The following is a 21,243-nucleotide window of genomic DNA, read 5'->3' as shown; positions in this document are numbered from 1 at the left end:
GTCACATTTTGTCAAATTTGTGTCATTTTTTGTCACATTTTTGTCATTTTTTTGTCAATTATTTGTCTTTTTGTCATTTTTTTGGTCATTTTTTGTCACATTTTGTCACATTTTTATTATTTTTTGTCACATTTTTTGTCAATTTTTTGTCAATTTTTTGTCACATTTTTGTTATTTTTTTGGTCATTTTTGTCACATTTTTTGTCATTTTTTTGTCATTTTTTGTCAAATTTGTGTCATTTTTTGTCACATTTTTGTAATTTTTTATCACATTTTTGTAATTTTTTTGTCACATTTTTGTCAAATTTGTGTCATTTTTTGTCACATTTTTGTAATTTTTTTGGTCATTTTTGTCACATTTTTGTCACTTTTTTGTCACATTTTGGTCATTTTTTTGGTCATTTTTGTCACATTTTTGTCATTTTTTTGTCACTTTTTTGTCACATTTTGTCAAATTTGTGTCACTTTTTGTCACATTTTTGTAATTTTTTTGTCACATTTTTGTCACATATTTGTCATTTTTCTTGCCATTTTTTCATAAATTTTTCGTCACTTTTTTGTCACATTTCCATATTTATTTTCGTCTCAGTTTTGTTGCTATTTTCACAGCTTTTTTCCAGAAGCTTTTGGATTGGGGTAAAGCCAAAGTGGAGAAAATGTGCTCGGTTCAGGTGGGAGTTAAGGGGTTAAGGCTACTTCCAAAGTTTTAAAACCCAGGTACCAGATTAAATGGCTATGGGAAGGTTTTTGGTCCGGCCGTATCGGTTTCAAAAGTTCGCACATGCTCAGTACGTCCCAGTGTTTACAAGGTGCAGTGACCAGGAAACAGTGGGAACTTCCTGGTTTCTAATAACCCGGAGTTCGGCTTATCGTGGAAACTGAAACCAGGATTCTGTGTTTACGTGAACAAAACCAGGAAACGTAGAATCCCCGTTAATAACCAGGATACTCATGTAAACACACGTACAAATGTCATGGGTGAAATGTTCATTAATGTGTACGGTCAAATAAACAAACACAACTCTTTTCAAAGCAAAGGAACGGAAATGAAAAGTCTGATGTGGATGACGAGCGGCTCGGGCTGGACATTTCCAGATGTTGAGGAGCTCACCTTTCTCGGAGTCCTCTGGAGCGTTCAAAGGCAGAAGATCAAAGTCAGTACAGGTTAAAGTCGCTGACATGTCATGTGTCGTCAGGCTTTTTCAGATTAGAATCTTCCTTTTCAGGCTCAGGTTTGTGAAACACGTATTTGCAAAGTGTTTAAAGGAACAGGCCACCGTTTTTACATACTGAGATATGTTCTTACCTGAGCTTTGACGAGTTCTTTAGGACCTGTCTGATCTTCCCCCGTGCCTTCAGTCACATAAACAGTAGTTTGGCATCCGTGCAGTAAAGTGAAGATTACTGCGCGGTTTTCGAACTACTCCTGGTATTATTACGCCTTACAATATAGTCCCCCCTTTTATCCGCTTAGAAAATCCACATTGTTTAATTTTGTGTAATTATACTTTGTAGTGGAACACTTCACGTAACCATATTTAAATAGGGAAAACGTGGAAGAGCTTGGTAGCTTCTATCTTGACCTGTTTTGGAGCTATAGAGGAGAGAGAGAGAGGCTAAATGCTAACGCCGTCTGCGCTGTGTTTACGTGACTGAAGGCACGGGGGAAGATCAGACAGGTCCTAAAGAACTCGTCAAAGCTAAGGTAAGAACATATCTCAGTATGTAAAAACGGTGGCCTTTTCCTTTGACTTTTGCGAAAGGAGTGAAACAGCGCCCCCAATTTGACGCTGGTGGCCAAAAAGTGTACTGCATCCATATTTACCATTGAGGATGAATGGAAGAGAGTTAGTATTAAGTCACTCTCTGGCGGGCCAACAGAATTGCTTCGGCGGGCCAAATTTGGCCCACGGGCCCCACTTTGGGCACCCCTGATCTAAAGTAGCTAAAGTAAAGTTTACAAAGGTCGGTGCATTCATGAACGACTTTGTGAAATCTGGTCAATGGTTGAACAACAGCTGAAAACATCTGGATCGTTTGTAATCTGCCTGAGGCTAAAGCTAACGGACTCTGCACTCCTACTTTTTATGTCCAAGAAACCCTCAAAACAACTGACCGTGAAGCGTCAGAGGCCGCGGTGATGGAACGTAGCGGCGCCATGGTAACCACAAAACAGCCTGTGTGTCACTGAGAGGTCAAATACATGTTTCCATAACAACATGCTCGCCTCACCTGCTCCCACAGGAAGTCCGCCCCTCGGTCGATGGCCACGCCCACTTCCCTGAACTCCCCGGAGTACTTGGCGTACGCCCACACGCACAGCGCCAGCAGGGCGGCGCCCATCAGCAGGTTGCACACCACCGCCACCGAGGTCACGCCCACGAAGCCCGTCACCATGGAGACGGCGTACATGACGGCCATGAGCACGAAGAGCGTGGCGGGCGTGCGCGCGGCGTGGAACAGGTTCTTGCCCTCGTTGTGTTTGGAGAAGGACGTGAACATGTCGTCCAGCTCCGCCTCCAGCTGCGTCTGGTACCGGCGGCAGAACTCCTCCCCGCCCATCTTCTTCACCGAGCGGAAGTGACGCAGGCTGAGCTCGCGCAGGTCCGAGTGATGGCGCTGCAGCTCCGACGGGCAGAGGTACGGACGCTCGCCGCCGCAGATCTGAGGGAACAAGGACGGGAGGCGTAAGGCAAACGGGGGAAAAGCTCAAGAACGCAGGGGGACGAGGCAAAACGGATCAACTTTAGATATTTGTAGCACCACAGCATATTCTGCGTTATAGCTGTGGACACAGGCTGTGGCTCGTTTGAAAGGGGACATTCTCAGCTCTCCGTAGGTGGAAACTGTTTAATTCTAAGTGCCTCGGTTCCTGAGAAATCTAAGGCGAGTTTTGATCAAAATCAGTTTTTTTTTCTATATTCGGAGATAACTAGTGTTTTATGAAACTCTCCTTTCTGATTAACTCCTCTCTCCTCCCTCCTCCTCGCTCCTCCGGTCCTCTCTCCTCTCTCTCTCCTCTCCTTCCTCTCCTTCCTCTCTCTCTGTCTTCCTCTCCCTTCCTCTCCCTTCCTCCTCTCTCTCCTCTCTCTCCTTCCTCTCTCCTCTCTTCCTCTCTCTCTCCTCCCTCTCCTCCTTCTCCTTCCCCTCTCCTTCCTCTCTCCTTCCTCTCTCCTCCTCTCCCTTCCTCTCCTCCTCTCTCCTTCCTCTCTCCTTCCTCTCTCTCCTCTCTCTCCTCTCTTCCCTCCCTCCTCCTCTCTCCTTCCTCTCTCTCCTCTCTTCCCTCCCTCCTCCTCGCTCCTCCCCTCCTCTCTCCTTCCTCTCCTCTCTCTCCTCTCTTCCCTCCCTCCTCGTTGCTCCTCCTCTCTCCCTCCTCTCTCTTCTTCCTCTCTCCTTCCTCTCTCTCCTCCTCTTCCCTCCCTCCTCCTCCCCTCCTCTCTCCTCTCTCTCCTCCTCTCTCTTCTTCCTCTCTCTCCTTCCTCTCTCCTCTCCTCTCCTCCTCTCTTCTCTCTCTCTCTCCTTCCTCTCCTTCTCTCTCCTCCCTCTCCTTCCTCTCCTTCCTCTCTCTCTGTCTTCCTCTCCCTTCCTCTCCCTTCCTCCTCTCTCTCCTCTCTCTCCTTCCTCTCTCCTCTTCCTCTCCTCCTCTCTCCTTCCTCTCTCCTTCCTCTCTCTCCTCTCTCTTCCCTCCCTCCTCCTCTCTCCTTCCTCTCTCTCCTCTCTTCCCTCCCTCCTCCTCGCTCCTCCCCTCCTCTCTCCTTCCTCTCCTCTCTCTCATCCCTCCTCGTTGCTCCTCCTCTCTCCCTCCTCTCTCTTCTTCCTCTCTCCTTCCTCTCTCTCCTCCTCTTCCCTCCCTCCTCCTCGCTCCTCCCCTCCTCTCTCCTTCCTCTCCTCTCTCTCCTCCTCTCTCTTCTTCCTCTCTCCTTCCTCTCTCTCCTCTCCTCCTCCTCTCTCCTCTCCTCCTCTCTTCTCTCTCTCTCTCCTTCCTCTCTCTTCCTCTCCTTCTCTCTCTCTCTTCCTCTCCTCCTCTCTCTCTCCTTCTTCTCCCTTCCTCCTCTCTCCTCTCTCTCTCTCCTCCCTCTCCTCCCTCTCCTTCTTCTCTCCTTCCTCTCCCTTCCTCTCCTTCCTCTCCTCTCTCTCTCCTTCCTCTCTCTTCCTCTCCTCTCTCTTCCCTCTCCTCCCTCTCCTCCCTCTCCTCCCTCTCTCTTCCTCGCTCTTACTCGCTCTTCCTCTCTCCTTCCTCTCTCCTTCCTCTCTCCTTCCTCTCTCTCCTCTCTCTCCTCTCTCTCTCCTCTCTCCTCCTCTCTCCTCCTCTCTTCTCCTCTCTTCTCCTCTCTCCTCCTCTCTTCTCCTCTCTCTCCTCTCTCTCCTCTCTCTCCTCTCTCTCCTCCCTCTCCTCTCTCTCCTTCTCTTCCTCTCCTCCTCTCTCTCCTCTCTCTCCTCTCTCTCCTCCTCTCCTCTCTCTCCTTCCTCTCTCCTTCTCTCCTCTCTTCTCCTCTCTCTCTCCTCCCTCTCCTCCCTCTCCTTCCTCTCCTTCCTCTCCTCCTCTCTCTCCTCTCTCTCCTCTCTCCTCTCTCTCCTCTCCTCCTCTCTCCTCCTCTCCTCCCTCTCTCCCTCTCCTCCTCTCCTCCCTCTCCTCCCTCTCCTCCCTCTCCTCCCTCTCCTCTCTCTCCTCTCTCTCCTCTCTCTCCTCCCTCTCCTCCCTCTCCTCCCTCTCCTCCTCTCCTCCCTCTCCTCTCTCCTCTCTCTCTCTCCTCTCTCTCCTCTCTCTCCTCCCTCTCCTCCCTCTCCTCCCTCTCCTCCCTCTCCTCCCTCTCCTCCCTCTCCTCCCTCTCCTCCCTCTCCTCCCTCTCCTCCCTCTCCGTCCTCTCCTTCCTCTCTCGACAGACACTAACATTATGTGAAGAGGAAATATCTCAGTTTCAAGTTCATTTCAATGACTTCATTGTTTTTATGTTTTGAACTCGTGTGAACCTGGACTGAACTAACTTAAATAAATACAGGAGAAACCAGAGCCGTCTCAGGTCGACCCATAACTTTCTAACATGTGTCTTTCTACTTCCTGCTGTGATGGAGCCTGAGATCATGAGCTGCTAACCCCTGTTGTCACTCAGATGCCCTCCCGCTCCTGTAGGACATGAACGATCAGGGAAACCTTAGTGGACGTTTAAAGAGCATTAGGCCGTTTGTCTCCCTCAGTAACAGCTTCAGGACTTAAACACATTAAGGTCCAGGGCTGCACTTCCTGTTTGCTCCAATGCGGCGAAGCAGCACGTCCTGTTTCCACCTGCAGATCACGGCCCCGCGCTCAAGAATTACAGTCAAAAAAGCACTTTTCACATTTCTTCTATTTTTTCCTCCAGATGTTGCAATTTAGTCATCCATGTCCTTATAATCCTGGTTCGAGTCAGTCTGATCCTCATGTTCACAGATACACGGTGATACAGTCTGGAATTGTGCGATTTGAATCTCACAGAGCACGGGAGGCGGGAGTTAACGGATTTCCCATCAGCCAGTGCTGCTCCTGTAACTAGAACAGGGAAGATGGCGGCCGCGACTCAGCGATCTTTCCCCAGAGCCCTTTGTTCTGTTTTAAAGAGTGGGTTTTATGCTTTTTTCAGTCACATAGCACCAGTCTATATCACACTACAATGATGACAAACCTTCTGTTGGTCTGTAAATGCAGTAAATGCAGTAAATTAGAATAACTGCCTTGTATAAAATGTCTCTCTCAAAATGGCTGTAGTGAATGTCTCGAAATAGGCCTCTGTCTCTTTAAGAACCTCTGAGCCTTTAGACACGCCCCCTCCACTCAAAAATACGTGAATGTGCCAAGGCAACACTTCAGGCATGTTTTTAATGAGGGAGTGACAGAATAACATGATGGAAAGCTTGAAAAAGGCCATTTTGCATAATACCCCCCTTTAACAATAGTATTGAGATGTTACTTTTTGTAAATGAGCTGGACTTGTCCTTAAAGAAGAAGCTGCTCTGAGGACTTTCACCAGAACATTTACGTGGTGAACAGTCATGGAGGACGAGAGCGCAAAGTGTGAGTCGCTTTGTGTTTGATGGTTCGCTCTCGTTCAAACTGCGATCGTTAGCCCCGCCTCCAGACGCCATTTGGAAATTGCGCCCTATTGCCACAATTCCATTATCATATGTATTTATAAATACATTTCAGGTTGACCATGTGACAATCAGTCACAAAACATTTCAGTCAGTCTGGTTTTATGCCAGGTATGTCCTTTTATCTTTTTCCCCAATTACGAATAGCAAAAAAATATCTATTTTTTGTCCAATTTCTTCTGTTCTATCGATTTCCCCCCCATTGTATTGTTTTCAATTTGTCTTAGTAATTCTTTTCAAATTTTTAAATCTATTTTTTCCCAATTCTTGCAACAATTTTATCCCCATTTCTAGACATTAGAGATAATCTTGATAATAATAATAATCTTGTCGACGAAACAGTGAGTTAAATTCAGTACTTTTCAGTGCGATTATTATGCCCAAATACATTTATTCTTTAACAGAAAAAAACCTGCATAGGCTCTGTAGACGGACGGAAATTTCAACATTCAAAAGCAAATCAGACACAACAGAAACTTTTGAACAAAAAAAACGTGAACATTTCAGCCAAAACTAAATGTAAATGTGTTGCCAGTTTGAAACCAATTTAATGACATGTAAAGGCTTTATTTTGGCTCATTGATTGACTAACTACAGTAACAGTATTTAGAATATTAGTCTATTTTTGTATTTCTTGCCTTTGAAAACCATAAATCAAGGCTTTCACATCATTGTTCTCATTCTATTTTCCTGCAGTTTGGATTCTGACCTTTGACCTGTGCAGTAGTGACTGACCTGCTCCATGCTCCGGGTGTACGTGTCTTTGGCTCCGGCGACGGCTGCCAGGTTATTGGCCTCGGCCGTGGCCTGGAACACACATGACCTGGTTACGTTCACGTTATTCCACATTTACCGACGCTGAGGACAACGGTCTGACCTGCAGCATGGACTTGGGGTGTGGCAGCTCCTCGCCCTGGTAGATCTTCATGTAGGCCTGAGGGAAACACACACAGGAAGTGGAAGTGTTTACAGGAGGGAGAGTCATCGGCTCCTCGAGGACAGTGGGAAACATTAACCCCTTAACTCCCACCTGAACCGAACACATTTTCTCCAGTTTGGCTTTACCCCAAAAGCTTCTGGAAAAAAGCTGTGAAAATAGCAACAAAACTGAGAGGAAAACAATGATGGAAATGTGACAAAAAAGTGAGAAAACATTGACAAAAAATTGACGAAAAATGACATAAATGTGACAAAAAAATGACGAAAAAATGACAAAAAAAGACATAAATTTTACCCAAAAAAATGACAAAAACGACAAAAAAAGACAAAAAAAATGGACAAAAAAAATCGAACAAAAAAATCGACAAAAAAAAAGACAAAAAAAAGACAAAAAAGCTATAAAAAAAAAATGAGTTGGACCCCACCCAAAAAAGATGGAAAAAAATCGTGACGTGAGGAAAAAGATCCATTTAGATGAGTTTTGTAGGGTTTTTGACATAGGGCCTCATTTTCTAGTTATCCAGAGTGTTGCTGATTTATGGAGATAATTTTTTTTGTAATTCATGCAGTTCTTATATTTGAAGAGTTTCGTGGCGCTAGGCTAGTGCAAAGCTAGTGCATTTCTATGGTATCAGCTAGCCTGCATTAAAAACAGTGTGACCCGCTCCACAGAGCACCTGAGTCACTGATAACACCAGACTAACCATATACATGTCTGTGTCCATAGAATCATTTGAACCATTTTGCATTTAAAATAACTTATATCAGGGGTCGGCAGGTTTGCTCAGTGGAGCCGGTTTTCTTCATCGTCAAAAGACCACTTTTGCCAGTTCTACATATGCCAGTGTTGTGCATCAGACACACTGGAAAAATGTCCATCGCAAATGAGATAAATGACTTAAAATCGCTTGAATAAAGGTTTTTGAACTAATCTAAGATCAAATAAAAACGCCAATGCCAATTGAACAAATAGAAATCCCACTGGAAATCAAACAAATTAACTTTTACTGTAAAAAAAATATTTATTTGAATTAAAAAAAACGTGCGCTTGTTCCTTTGGCAAGAATAGGTTTGATCTGCTTTAAGACCAGACCAAATCCACTCAATCTTTAGATTTAATGCCTTAATTCAAGTATTCTTAGAGTATTCTTTTAGGATTATGGCCTATAAGGGTGCTCTGCTAAGACATTTGAAGGAATTGACAGTATTTTTAACATGTCTAGAGTTCTTTAACAGGCATTTGAGCTCTGATTTGGGTCATAGTATTTCTCAAAATCATCTCGAGGGCCAGAGTCTGGGCCAGTTTTGGCCCCCGGGCCTGACGTTGTCTACCCCTGCCTTATATTATAGCATCAGGTTCGTGGTTGTATAAGCTATGCGGCGGCGGAGTGATCTGCTAGAAAATTGTCCCTCAGAATGTGATCATTCATGTGAGGTCAGTTATATTCCAAACATGATTCTATGGACACAGACATTTATATGGTCAGTCTGGTGTTATAAGTGATTTGCCTCAGGTGCTCTGTGGAGCGGGTCACACTGATTTTAATGCAGGCTAGCTGATACCATAGACATGCACTAGCCTAGCGCCACGAAACTCTTCAAATATAAGAACAGCATGAATTACAAAATAAAAAATCTCCAGAAATCAGCAACACTCTGGATAACGAGGAAATGAGGCCCTATGTCAAACATCCTGAACTATCCCTTTAAGGAACAATGTCCAGGCTGTTCGGACTCTTTTGTATCAGAACAGATATCTGGAAATCGCCAAAGCAAACACTGGAGATAGAAGTGTCTCACAGATAAGGCGTTTATTAAAGAAATAAAACCAGCTTCAGAGAGAGAGGAGTGAAGTCCAGACCTCAGACAGTTTTTTTATCCTCGTCTTGCTCCTCTGCACAGAGAGGATGACACCGCCTATCTGTGAGTCAGCTGTTTGTGTTTTATCTGTACGTTATGTTCAGAATGATTATGGTGTTACCGTTGTGCATCAGCTGATCTCACTGACATGGTCTTCAGGTTCTGTGAGCAAAGCCTGAGTCAGAAGTTTGTTCAGATTTCCTTACAAGTTAATTTGTCTTTTACTGAAGAATGCTGCGTATCCTGTTGACAAAGCGTTCACTGACAAACTGCATTCTAGCTCATGAGCGGCGGCTTCTTCACCACATCCAAGTTTGAACCGTAACAACCTCGGCCAACAGGGGGAGCTCCAGTGCCATCTGGTGGTTAATCTGGTGCATTTATTTGAAAGGAAAGCTACTGTAATTAACCTTGTGCTATTGACCCTTTAATTGTTTGTAAGATACAGACGGCATCTCGTCATAGAAGGGGGCGTGGCTTTTGGGAAACACAATTTTCCCTCTTTTTAGACATTTTCTGGTGGAATATCAACTTATTTATCACATACAAATAAAGTCAAGTGTAAATCGTGTCTATATGGATATTTTCTCACAGCAGATTGTTCAGTAGAAGTGAAAAAACGGCAGTTCTAGCTAGCACTAGCTAACCGTTAGCATTAGCCCGATGCTAACATGTAGCATCAGGTTAGCATTCTCTGTTATTCATGTATTTATGGGCTGTTGAACCACTTTGCTCGTCCCCATGTCTTTGTATCTTTATTTAGTATAAACTATATTCATATTTCAGCATTTGTTACAGTAGTTTTTGAATAAATAGAGAAAATATACATTTTTTCAAAATTGTTTTCCCTCTTAACTGTTTTCAAACATGACCATATATGGGCGATTCCAGAGATGCCGTCTGTATCTATCTGTTTCCATTGTAGCGATAGCAGCCGGCTACAGATCTGGTTATTCAAATGGGGGCTCCTTGGGAAAGAAGAGTTTACTGTGGAGATACAGCTCTTTTGTTTAAATCTGTGATCGGCTCCTTTCAATTCTTTATGGACTCAGGAAATGAGGAGAAACCTTCCTGAGGCTTTACTTTGCTGAGCTGTCCATGATCTGGTGAGGAGGAGCCTTTACCTACGAGAAGCTGCTCTCCTAAGAAGCTCTCGCCTTGAGGTTTGATCTGCTTTTATCTGTGTACAATCTGATCTTAAACTGAGACGACCTGCAGCCACAGCCTCCAGGGAGAAGGGCCTGACCTTGAAGTAGTGCAGCAGGTCTCGGCAGGTGACCTTCTGTCCCCCGATCTCCTTCACCACCAGGTTCTCCGGAGACAACAGCAGAGGAACCAGCTCCACCAGCCGCGCCTGGAAGTCCTGGTCGATGTCTGCAGACGGAGGAGCGACAGTTACAGCCTGAACAGTGAGGAGAGCCTGCTCAGATGCAGATGTTCGGCTGGAGGAGGACACTTATGGACGGGTCGTGAGTTACCCCGGAGTCGCCCGTCGAAGTGCGGGTTGGTGGCCACTCGCAGCCCGGGGTGCGGCAGCAGGAAGCAGCTGATGTTGGAGAAGCAGGAGTGGATGTGTTTGCGGACGTTCTGGAGCTCCTCGTGCTGGTTCTGCTTCACCTGGACACAAACACATCATCATCATCGTCATCGTCATCGTCATCGTCATCGTCATCATCATCGTCATCGTCATCGTCATCGTCGTCATCGTCGTGAGATCAATAAAGTCTCAGATCAATTATATTTATTAATAATGATGGAAAACATTTCACAAACATCACTGGATTTTTAACACTATCCTTGTTTTATTCATCTAAACCACTCACTCTTTCATCGCCCCCTGGTGGCCAGAAAACCACAATTGCCACTTCCCTCCCACCGGACGCAGGTTTAAGTCCCAGCTTTAGTCCCAGCTTTAGTCTCAGCTTTAGTCTCAGCTTTAGTCTCAGCTTTAGTCCCAGGTTTAAGTCTCAGGTTTAGTCCCAGGTTTAAGTCTCAGGTTTAGTCCCAGGTTTAAGTCTCAGGTTTAGTCCCAGGTTTAGTCCCAGGTTTAGTCCCAGGTTCAGTCTCAGCTTTAGTCCCAGGTTTAAGTCTCAGGTTTAGTCCCAGGTTTAAGTCTCAGGTTTAGTCCCAGGTTTAGTCCCAGGTTTAAGTCTCAGCTTTAGTCCCAGGTTTAGTCCCAGGTTTAGTCCCAGGTTTAAGTCTCAGCTTTAGTCCCAGGTTTAAGTCTCAGGTTTAGTCCCAGGTTTAAGTCTCAGGTTTAGTCCCAGGTTTAGTCCCAGGTTTAAGTCTCAGCTTTAGTCCCAGGTTTAAGTCTCAGGTTTAGTCCCAGGTTTAAGTCTCAGGTTTAGTCCCAGGTTTAGTCCCAGGTTTAAGTCCCAGCTTTAGTCCCAGGTTAAAGCCTCAGCTTCAGTCTCAGCTTTAGTCCCAGGTTTAAGTCCCAGCTTCAGTCCCAGACCTGCAGGCGTTTCTCCAGGAAGCTCCGCCCCCCCTCCAGGCCGTAGGGGTGCTCGTAGGGGTAACTCCAGTCCCGGATCAGGAACATCAGACTCTGAGACACACGAGCGCTCGGTTTAGTCACTTCTTTATGTGAAACGAGGCGTTATGGCTGACGTGTTTCACCTGGAAGGGTTTCTCGTAGACCTCCTCCATGGCCAGACGCCCGTACTCCGTGAAGAGCTGCACCCAAACAAAACACCGTTACCATGGAGACCCGCCATGCTCGTGTGGTGCATAAACATGAGCTATACATGGATAAAAAGGGGAGGAGCTGACGGGAAATCCTTCTGATATATTAGTTTCACATTTTAAGTTGAACTACAGAAATAAATGAACTTTTGCCCAGGATTCTAACTTTCAGTTTCCCCTGGATGTTAAAGCCAGTGTTTTACATTTTAAGGCGAGACGCTGCAGGTGAATAAATAACATTTGCTTAAAGTAAATTTGTCCCTGATTTCAGAGTGTAATTTCAAGAAATCTGTCCATGGGGCGAGCGGGTCAGGGGTGAAAAAGGTGAGGAGGACATTCCCCCCTCTTAAATTCCACACCTTAAAGCAGCAAGACTTTTTGCCTTTAGCCATGAGTCAAAAATAGTAAGCCTCCTTACTTAGTATTATGTAAACCATTTCATGCCAGCCCGTCACTGGGTGAAACATTTACAGTATCGGAGGCACAATGTGGTAAAGGCACTGTGAAGGCCGTTTTAGTTTCCTTTAAAATTGATAAAATTGTTATTCCTAAGTTATTTTGCTTTGTAGGCAACAACTACTGTATATTTATGTTTTGCGTGTTTAGGTGGGGCCAGGTAGCCATGCAGTTCCTTATATGGACAGGTGGGGGAACCCTTGTGGTGTGGAAGCTGGCCTGGGTTTAGGCCCGACAGTTTTTTGACTGTGCTGTGGAACTGTGGTACCACAGTAAAACATAAACCGCTGAACTCTTTCTGCTCCTGTCTCCTCCTCTCGAGTCGCTCTCACTCCTCTCGAGCTCGTGCTTCTCTCAGACCTGCGCTCGTGAGCTCGCCGCTCAGCTGCAGCGCTACCGCCCCAAAAGGCGAACATAAAAGTGAAAATAGATACTTCTTTGGGGAATAAACTGTGGGAAGGTGCGCATTGGCAGAAAGTAATAGAAGGTTATTTCATGTTGGGACACGTGGCTTCTGTTGCTGTCTGTATTTCACCTGTTCCTCGGACAAACAGGGAGAGCAGGACACTTGCCCGGACAAAACGTTTAGCCTAAACTACCAGCTGACTTCTTCAATAATAGTAGTGTGTGCGTGTGTGTTTGTGCAGTGTGTGCGTGTTCTCTGGAGAAGCTTTATAACTTTATTTGCAGCACTGTTTTTACTTTTTTTTTGCTCGCACACATGAGTGCTACCACTTTTTTTTTTTACTTGCACATTCTCTAAAAAGAGTCGCATATGCAAGCGTCTTGGTCGCAGTCTAGAGCCCGGGATGGGATGGGATGGGATGGATATCTCTATTATATTGGCCCGCGACCCGCCGTGGGAGCTGCATTTCGTCCCGCGACCCAAAACGAGTTTGACAGCCCTGTTTCAGATGCCTGAGACATGAGGGCGAGGTTTATAAAAGGTCATCAAACTGTCCTGGAAACCTCCCTCTCTCTGCGTGAAAATGGATGTTTTCGCTGCAGCGTCTCGCCTTCATTAGATGATCATGAGATGTGGATTCCTCCACTGACCTGTAGATGCTGCAGGTCGTCCTCCTGAACGTTCTGCGACAGATTGTAGACCTGAAACACAAACCACAGTCTGACGTTCAGAGTCACTTCCTCCTGTGTGGAGAGCGGAGTCTGAGTGAGAGGAAACGCACCATGACGGAGCTGGTCATGGTGCTCAGGGCGAACAGAGTGGCACAGTCTTTAATGGTGGACTGGCTGTCAAACGCCCCCTGTGTGTCCATCAGGAGAACTGCAACCTGCAACACACGTGAGAGCCAGGATTAGATCATTCATCAGATTAGATCGAGCCAGCGCCGTTTCCTCACGGCTCCAGGAGGAAGAGTGATTTAGACACGGAGTGGACAGAAATCTGAGCTCGAGAAAAAGAAATCTGAGCCAATTCCTACTTCCTAGTGATGAACGAGTCAGCCTCTCTTAAAGGAACACTTGACTGAAAACATTAAAGTGCATAAATAAAGTAATACCAGCTACAATACTGTGTTTTTCATTTCTTGCTGGATTATAGTTGTTGTTGTTTTGCTCATTTATCCTCTTAACCCCCACCTGAACCGAGCACATTTTCTACAGTTTGGCTTCATCCAAATCCAAAGAAAGGACGAGAGAGAGGAGGAGAGAGAGGAGGAGAAGAGAGAGGAGAGAGAGAGAGAGAGGAGTAGAAGGAGAGAGAGGAGAGAGAGGAGGAGAAGAGAGAGGAGAGAGAGAGGAGTAGAAGGAGAGAGAGAGAGAGGAGAGAGAGAGAGAGAGGAGTAGAAGGAGAGAGAGGAGAGAGAGGAGGAGAAGAGAGAGGAGAGAGAGAGGAGTAGAAGGAGAGAGAGGAGAGAGAGAGTAGGAGGAGAGAGGAAAAGAGAGGAGGAGAGAGAGGAGGAGAGAGGAGAAAAAAGGAGGAGGAGAAGAGAGGAGAGAGAGAGAGAGGAGAGAGAGAGGAGTAGGAGGAGAGAGGAAAAGAGAGGAGGAGAAGAGAGAGGAGAGAGAGAGAGAGGAGAGAGAGAGGAGTAGGAGGAGAGAGGAAAAGAGAGGAGGAGAAGAGAGAGGAGAGAGAGAGAGAGGAGAGAGAGAGGAGTAGGAGGAGAGAGGAAAAGAGGAGGAGAGAGCAGGAGAGAGGAGAAAAAAGGAGGAGGAGAAGAGAGAGGAGAGAGAGAGAGAGGAGAGAGAGAGGAGTAGGAGGAGAGAGGAAAAGAGAGGAGGAGAAGAGAGAGGAGAGAGAGAGAGAGGAGAGAGAGAGGAGTAGGAGGAGAGAGGAAAAGAGAGGAGGAGAAGAGAGGAGAGAGAGAGAGAGGAGAGAGAGAGGAGTAGGAGGAGAGAGGAAAAGAGGAGGAGAGAGCAGGAGAGAGGAGAAAAAAGGAGGAGGAGAAGAGAGAGGAGAGAGAGAGAGAGGAGTAGGAGGAGAGAGGAGGAGAAAGAGAGAGGAGAGAGGAGAGAGAGAGGAGGAGAAAGGAGGAGAAAGGAGGAGGAGAAGAGAGAGGAGAGAGGAGAGAGAGAGGAGGAGAAAGGAGGAGAAAGGAGGAGGAGAAGAGAGAGGAGAGAGAGAGAGAGAGGAGTAGGAGGAGAGAGAGGGGAGAGAGAGAGGAGTAGGAGGAGAGAGAGGAGTAGGAGGAGAGAGAGGAGAGAGGAGGAGAGAGAGGAGAGAGGAGGATAGGAGAGAGAGAGGAGAGAGAGGAGTAGGAGGAGAGAGAGGAGAGAGGAGGAGAGAGAGGAGAGAGGAGGAGTAGGAGGAGAGAGAGGAGAGAGAGGAGAGAGGAGGAGAGAGAGGAGAGAGGAGGATAGGAGAGAGAGAGGAGAGAGAGGAGTAGGAGGAGAGAGAGGAGAGAGGAGGATAGGAGAGAGAGAGGAGTAGGAGGAGAGAGAGAGAGAGAGAGAGAGGAGTAGGAGGAGAGAGGAGAGAGAGGAGTTAACCAGAAAGGAGAGTGCTGCAGTGTTGATCAAAACTAGCCTCTGTTTAGCTTCAATTTCTCAGGAACCGAGACTCGTAGAATTAAACTGTTTTCACCTACGGAGAGCTTAAAGTTTCACATTTTAAACGAGCCACAGCCTGTGTCCATAGATATAACATAGAATACACTGTGGTGCTACAATTATCCTGAAAAATGGTCTGGATTGGTGGCTCTCTATGTGTTAAGGCATGAATTAAAATCTGCTAAACGTGTCTAACTGTATCTGTGTCTGTAAAGGAGGGTTTTGATGATATAATTCCGTCTCGTGTCCTGCAGCTGGATTCTAAAGTGATAAACCCGTGGTCAGCTCAGACCTGTGATCCGTCGGGCTTGTCCACCACGAACACCTCGCTCCACGCCAGGATCCCCGTGGTCTCGCGCTCACAGCCGCCGCGCCACGTGAAGCCCGTCAGAGGCTCGTCAGCGCCCCCCAGCCACGACCCCCCGCCCTGCAACACAAGAAAACAACCCCACACAGGGGATGAGGAGCTGGGACCACAACGATACGGATGCAATGTTTTCACACCAACAGTCAAGAAGAGAACGAGGGAGGAGGGAGGACGAAGGAGGGCGAGGGAGGGCCACCGTGTAGGAATTACTTTCTGGGAAACTCATTAAAAGGAGTACGACAAGGAGTACGGAAACATGAAAATAGCAGTTTCCCAAAGCCCAGGTGCCTCGACTTGGTCAAAAGTGGGCGTGGCCTGGGTCAAAAGTGGGCGTTGTCAGGCATCTACATCATCAATCGCTGCCCAAGCGCTGTTCCACTGTTCAAGTCGTCTGGAAGCGTGTGGTATATTAGCCACATGCTAACCAAAGGGAGGCGTGTGGTATATTAGCCACATGCTAACCAAAGGGAGGCGTGTGGTATATTAGCCACATGCATGTGGTATATTAGCCACATGCTAACCAAAGGGAGGCATGTGGTATATTAGCCACATGCTAACCAAAGGGATGTGTCCTCCCTTTGGTTAGCATGTGGCTTATATACCAAGGATAGATACAGACGGCATCTCTGGAATCGCCCATATATGGTCATGTTTGAAAACAGTTAAGGAGGAAAACAATTTTGAAAAAATTTAAACTTTCTCTAATTATTCCAAAACGACTGTAACAAACACTGAATTATGAATATAGTTTTCTACGAAGTAAAGATACAAAGACATGGAGAGGAGCAAAGTGGTTCAACAGCCCATAAATACATAAATAACGCAGAATGCTAACATGATGCTACATGTTAGCATCGGGCTAATGCTAACGGTTAGCTAGTGCTAGCTAGAACTGCCGTTTTTTCACTTCTACTGAACAATCTGTTGCGACAAAATATCCATATGGACCCGATTTACACTTGACTTTATTCATGTGATAAATAAGTTGATATTCCACCAGAAAATGACTAAAAAGAGTGAAAAATTGTGTTTCCCAAAAGATTCTATTTTCCCCCTCGGCGAAGATGCCGTCTGTATCTATACATCAGTGTAGCCTTCACTGCCTTGTTCCAGCCAAAATCACCCATAATGCACCACGGCTCTCAGAATAAAGGGTGGTGCTGTCTTGTGGGACTAATTAAAGCAAAAATACATACTTTGACTTGTTTAAAGCCAGTGTTCAGGTTTTTTGTAAAGATTTGGTCAAATAGGCAATAATTTTGGTCAATAATAGAAAAACTAAATGTTTGATTTGGTTTTTTTTTATTTGAAATGTATAATATTTGATTCAAACATACAAGGAAATGTCACTGCATCATGGAGCAAAGGACATTTGTTTCATGGGCATTGGATTTAATTAATATCAGACATTTCTTAAAGGAACAGGCACCGTTTTTACATTCTGAGATATGTTCTAACCTTAGACGAGTTCATTTGTACCAGGAGTACTTTGAAGATATTACTGCACGGATGTCGAACTACTCCTGGTATTATTACGCCTTACAATATAGTCCCCCCTTTTATCTGCTTAGAAAATCCAAATTGTTTCATTGAGTGTAATTATACTTTATCGTGTAACACTTCACGTAACCATATTTAAATAGGGGAAAGAGCTCGGTAGCTTCTGTCTTCACCTGGTTTGGAGCTATAGAGGAGAGGCTAAATGCTAACGCCGTCTGTGCTAACGTGACTGAGGACACGCGTGAAGACCAGACAGGTCCACATGAACTCGTCTAAGGTAAGAACATATCTCAGTATGTGAAAACGGTGTCCTGTTCTACCTTTCGAGTGTTATTTTGTGTTTTCAGACAGGTTTAATCATCTTTGTCTGCTTTTTAGTCATTCATTTATTTGTAGTTGGTAAAAATATAATTACTTCCATCCACCAGCCTTCAGAACCCCCCCCTCCAGCAGACCCTCCCCTCGCCCCTGGATGAAACACGACTTCTATTTTTTATTTAGTGATGTCACTTCCTTTAGCCGTTTTTGGACCAAAGCCTTGGACTGGAAGGACACGAGTTTGTCAAGGCACCTCGGCTTTGGGAAACAGCCCGGGATTCTCCCACAGTAACCGGGATATAGTTATAGTTATAGATGGTAATAGTTAGTAATAAGTCTCCTCAATACGAGAAGCCGGGATTCCTTATTGAATCATGTAAACATTTCTCTGGAACATAAAACACCACATCCTGAAAAGCAGAATGTGGATAATAATCATTTATCTTCCAATAGATGTAGATTTGTCAGTTTGATTCACATTCAAGGCTTTTTCATGTCACTCAAGGCCTTCACGATATATTTAACGACTTATTTGAATAATTTCTCCAGTGCCGTCTCCTAACACAGGGTTATCGGTCACGCTCCAGGTTCTTTTTTGCCGTTTTAGTTGTTTTTACTCAGTATTCCGCTCCAGCAGTGTAACGCCAGCTCTGCCCTCGCTCCGGCCCCTGACGGTCGGTGTTGTTTGTTGTAGCAGTGTGACCTTTGACCCCTGATAAGGCCTCTCCGATGGCAGCGAGGCCCGGCACAGGAGCCCTTTGTGTTTAAATCCTCTTTAAGCCACAGTCCAGGGTTTGACCCTCAGCGCTCACCGTAGCTCAGAGAAAACACGCGGCTGCAGCTCGGCCTTTAGCTTCAACACACGAGGGCCGTTTATGTCAGATGCCCCTCCTCCGAGAACAGGGGCAAAGGCTAAGGATTTACATTTCAAACTTACTGACATAAAGGTGAGGAAAAATGTATTGAAAGTTATTTTATGTTTTCATATAAAAAATAAGGCATTTTATGGGTAAAAAGCTGAGATTTTCAGCTTAATAAATAAAGACAGTAATCAGATGGTTTTGGCTCCTCCTAGTTTCAGTCTTTCAGTTTTAGTCAGTTTCATTATTACAAGTATTTATATTTCATTATTATACGGCTCTTCACAGCGCAAGTAGAAGCTCCGTTGATTTGAATGGGATTTCCCAACGTTCTACCGGTCATTATTTTCTGATAAAGGACCTCTGAGAAAAATAATGACGCTGCCAATGGCAACGGAGTTGGTGTTTTCATATCACTCCGCGCGTACGTAGTAGCGACACTATCTGTCCCGTCACTGAGAGAGAAGTCGGGGGAATCGCTCGTGAAGTTAGTGTGAGTCTGACTTTCAACTTACCCAGAGATTCACCATCATTCCTCCAACTGCACCTTCAGCTAAGTAGCTAGGCTAGCTGCTAGCCTTGCTGCTTCTAGCCTAGCAAAACGTTGCCGAGCAATGCGCAAACTTTTGGGAACTATTTGTCGCGGAAGTCATTAAATAAACCTTCCGACCTTCATAAAAGTGTGCGAAGTTTATGTTGTGTGTGTTCAGTTGGCAAATGGCCGAATAATAAGCGGGATAACAAGACGGTTCGCCCTGTCGGTGCTTATTTTCCCGATAATGACCAGCGTTCTATACATTATCCCTTACTTATTGTCCCGTTCACCCACTGTGTCTAAAACATTATGTAAACATTGAGAAAATACAAATAATAAGCTCTGATTTAGATTTGTATTAGTGGAATAAGTAGGGCCCGGCCGATATTAGGATATTTTCAATATCGGCCGATAAAAAGGCCGATATCTCCGGGACCCAAAGTGATAGAGCCTCAGGGGAGAGGAGAAACATCGCGGTGAAAACTGTTTGTACACCTAATTTACATATTTTAGTTTATAAACTTCTAAACATAATTATACAGCGGCCCCTGCTGTCACAGTTTAACACTGACATGTTTAGAAGTTTCACACACAGGATCATAGACCAGACATTTCTAAAATTTGGCCAATAATATTAATGGTGCAAACCAGCATCGGCCAATCAAAAGAGCCGATAATTTCCATTTCCATCCCAGGTCGACCAATATTTCTATGATTGAAACCTTTACTATAATAATAATCAATGCTTAACTTTAGGCTATTTGAGAGATAAAAAAAAAAAACATTATTACATTAAATTACTTAAAATATCGGCCTTTATATCGGCCAGGCCAACCTCCTTCATATCAGGATCGGACCTGAGTAATAACAGCCTTGTTATTGAGGAGCAGATGAGACTTTTACGCACCAGTTTATTCACATTTCTGTAGCAAAATTCCATGACTCCGTTTGGATCAGGTTTAGATTTGACCCATTTGTCCTGTAATCTCACATTTTTCCAAACATAAATGCAGCCTTTATAAAGTCTTTGTAATGATGATTCACTGTAAACATCGTCAGCTGCCTATTAAGGGGACGTCGCCCGACCCCAGTGTGAGTCATGTGACCTGACGGCGCCGCTCTGTGTCACGTGTGTTCAGCTGCTCCGCTCACAAGCTCTGGTTACGCCTCACTGAAAACTAGAACTACATACGATAACTACTTTCTCCTGCAAATGCACTGTCATTGTTTAACCCCTTAACTCCCACCTGAACCCAGCACAGTTTCTCCAGTTTGGCTTTACCCCAGTCCAAAAGCTTCTGGAAAAAAGCAACAAAACTGAGACGAAAACAATGATGGAAATGTGATGAAAAAGTGACGAAAAATTGATGAAAAAGTGGCAAAAATGTCACGAAAATGTCATAAGAAATTGACAAAAATTTGACCAAAAAATGACAAAAATGTGATAAAAAAAAAGACAAAATGTGACAAAAAAATGACAAAAAATTGATTAAAAAATCGCAGAAAAAATGACAAAAATGTGACAAAAAGAGACACAAAAATGACACAAAAATGACAAAAATGTGACCAAAAAATGACAAAAATGTGACAAAAAAATGACAAAAATGTGACAAAAAAATGACACAAATGTGACAAAAAAATGACAAAATATGACAAAAAAATTGACGAAAAATGACAAAAATGTGATAAAAAAAAATGACAATAATGTGACAAAATGTGACAAGAAAATGACAAAAATTTGATTAAAAAATCGCCGAAAAAAATGACAAAAATGTGACAAAAAGAGACACAAAAATGACACAAAAATGACACAAAAATGTGACAAAAAAATGACAAAAAATGACAAAAATGTGACAAAAATGTGACAAAAAAATGACAAAAAAGGACAAAAAAAATGGGACAAAAAAAATGGGACAAAAATGTAACAAAAATGTGACAAAATTGTGACAAAAATGTGACAAAAATGTGACAAAAAAAATTACAAAAATGAGTTTAATACCCAACAAAAAAATGATGAGGAAAAAGATCCTCTCGGTTCAGGCGGGAGCTAAGAGGTTAAGAGTAGAATGAAAACGGCCCTAAAGTTTAGTCCCTTTGTCTGCACATGCACATAGAAGGGGCGTGGCTTCGCCGAGAGGGAAATATGGCTCCATGTGGATGTTTATACACAGCAGATTGTTCAGTAGAAGCGAAAAAACAGCAGTCGTAGCTAGCGCTAGCATTAGCACTAACGTGTAGCATCAAGTTAGCATTCTCCATGATTTATGTATCTATGGGCTGTTGAACCTCTTTGCTCCTCTCAATGTCTTTTTATCTTTATTTAGTAGAAAACTATATCAATAATTCTGCGTTTGTTAACCTTTTAACTCCCACCTGAACATGTTTTCTCCTGTTCTAGAAATTCTCCAAATCTAAAAGCTTCTTCAAAACAGCGACAAAAAAACAAGAAGAAAATGACAAAAACAAAAAAGCGCTAAAAAGTGACCAAAAAAAAGCTACAAAAATGACAAAAATCCAGCAAAAAAGAGACAAAAATTCAGCAATAAAGTGACAAAAATACAGCAAAAGAGAGATAAAAATACAGCAAA

The 21,243-nt window shown here is 44.4% G+C and overlaps 1 protein-coding gene across 1 annotated transcript in view; it reads right to left on the bottom strand.

The window, feature by feature from the left end:
• The window catches only part of LOC306961366 (atlastin-2-like), a 34,607-nt gene that overhangs the window by 2,705 nt on the left and 10,659 nt on the right, over positions 1 to 21,243 (bottom strand). Inside the window, exons 3-12 of the mRNA XM_079554077.1 lie at positions 15,368 to 15,502; positions 13,254 to 13,358; positions 13,123 to 13,173; positions 11,545 to 11,601; positions 11,381 to 11,473; positions 10,404 to 10,542; positions 10,172 to 10,299; positions 7,004 to 7,060; positions 6,862 to 6,933; positions 2,233 to 2,664 (exon numbers count right to left, since the gene is read on the bottom strand). Coding sequence (XP_079410203.1) covers positions 2,233 to 2,664; positions 6,862 to 6,933; positions 7,004 to 7,060; positions 10,172 to 10,299; positions 10,404 to 10,542; positions 11,381 to 11,473; positions 11,545 to 11,601; positions 13,123 to 13,173; positions 13,254 to 13,358; positions 15,368 to 15,502 — 1,269 coding nt within the window. The remainder of the gene's footprint in view (positions 1 to 2,232; positions 2,665 to 6,861; positions 6,934 to 7,003; positions 7,061 to 10,171; positions 10,300 to 10,403; positions 10,543 to 11,380; positions 11,474 to 11,544; positions 11,602 to 13,122; positions 13,174 to 13,253; positions 13,359 to 15,367; positions 15,503 to 21,243) is intronic.

Source organism: Gobius niger (assembly GCF_951799975.1).
Source record: "Gobius niger genome assembly, chromosome: 3".
Classification (NCBI taxonomy): Eukaryota; Metazoa; Chordata; class Actinopteri; order Gobiiformes; family Gobiidae; genus Gobius; species Gobius niger.
This window is presented reverse-complemented; position numbering and strand designations above follow the sequence as displayed.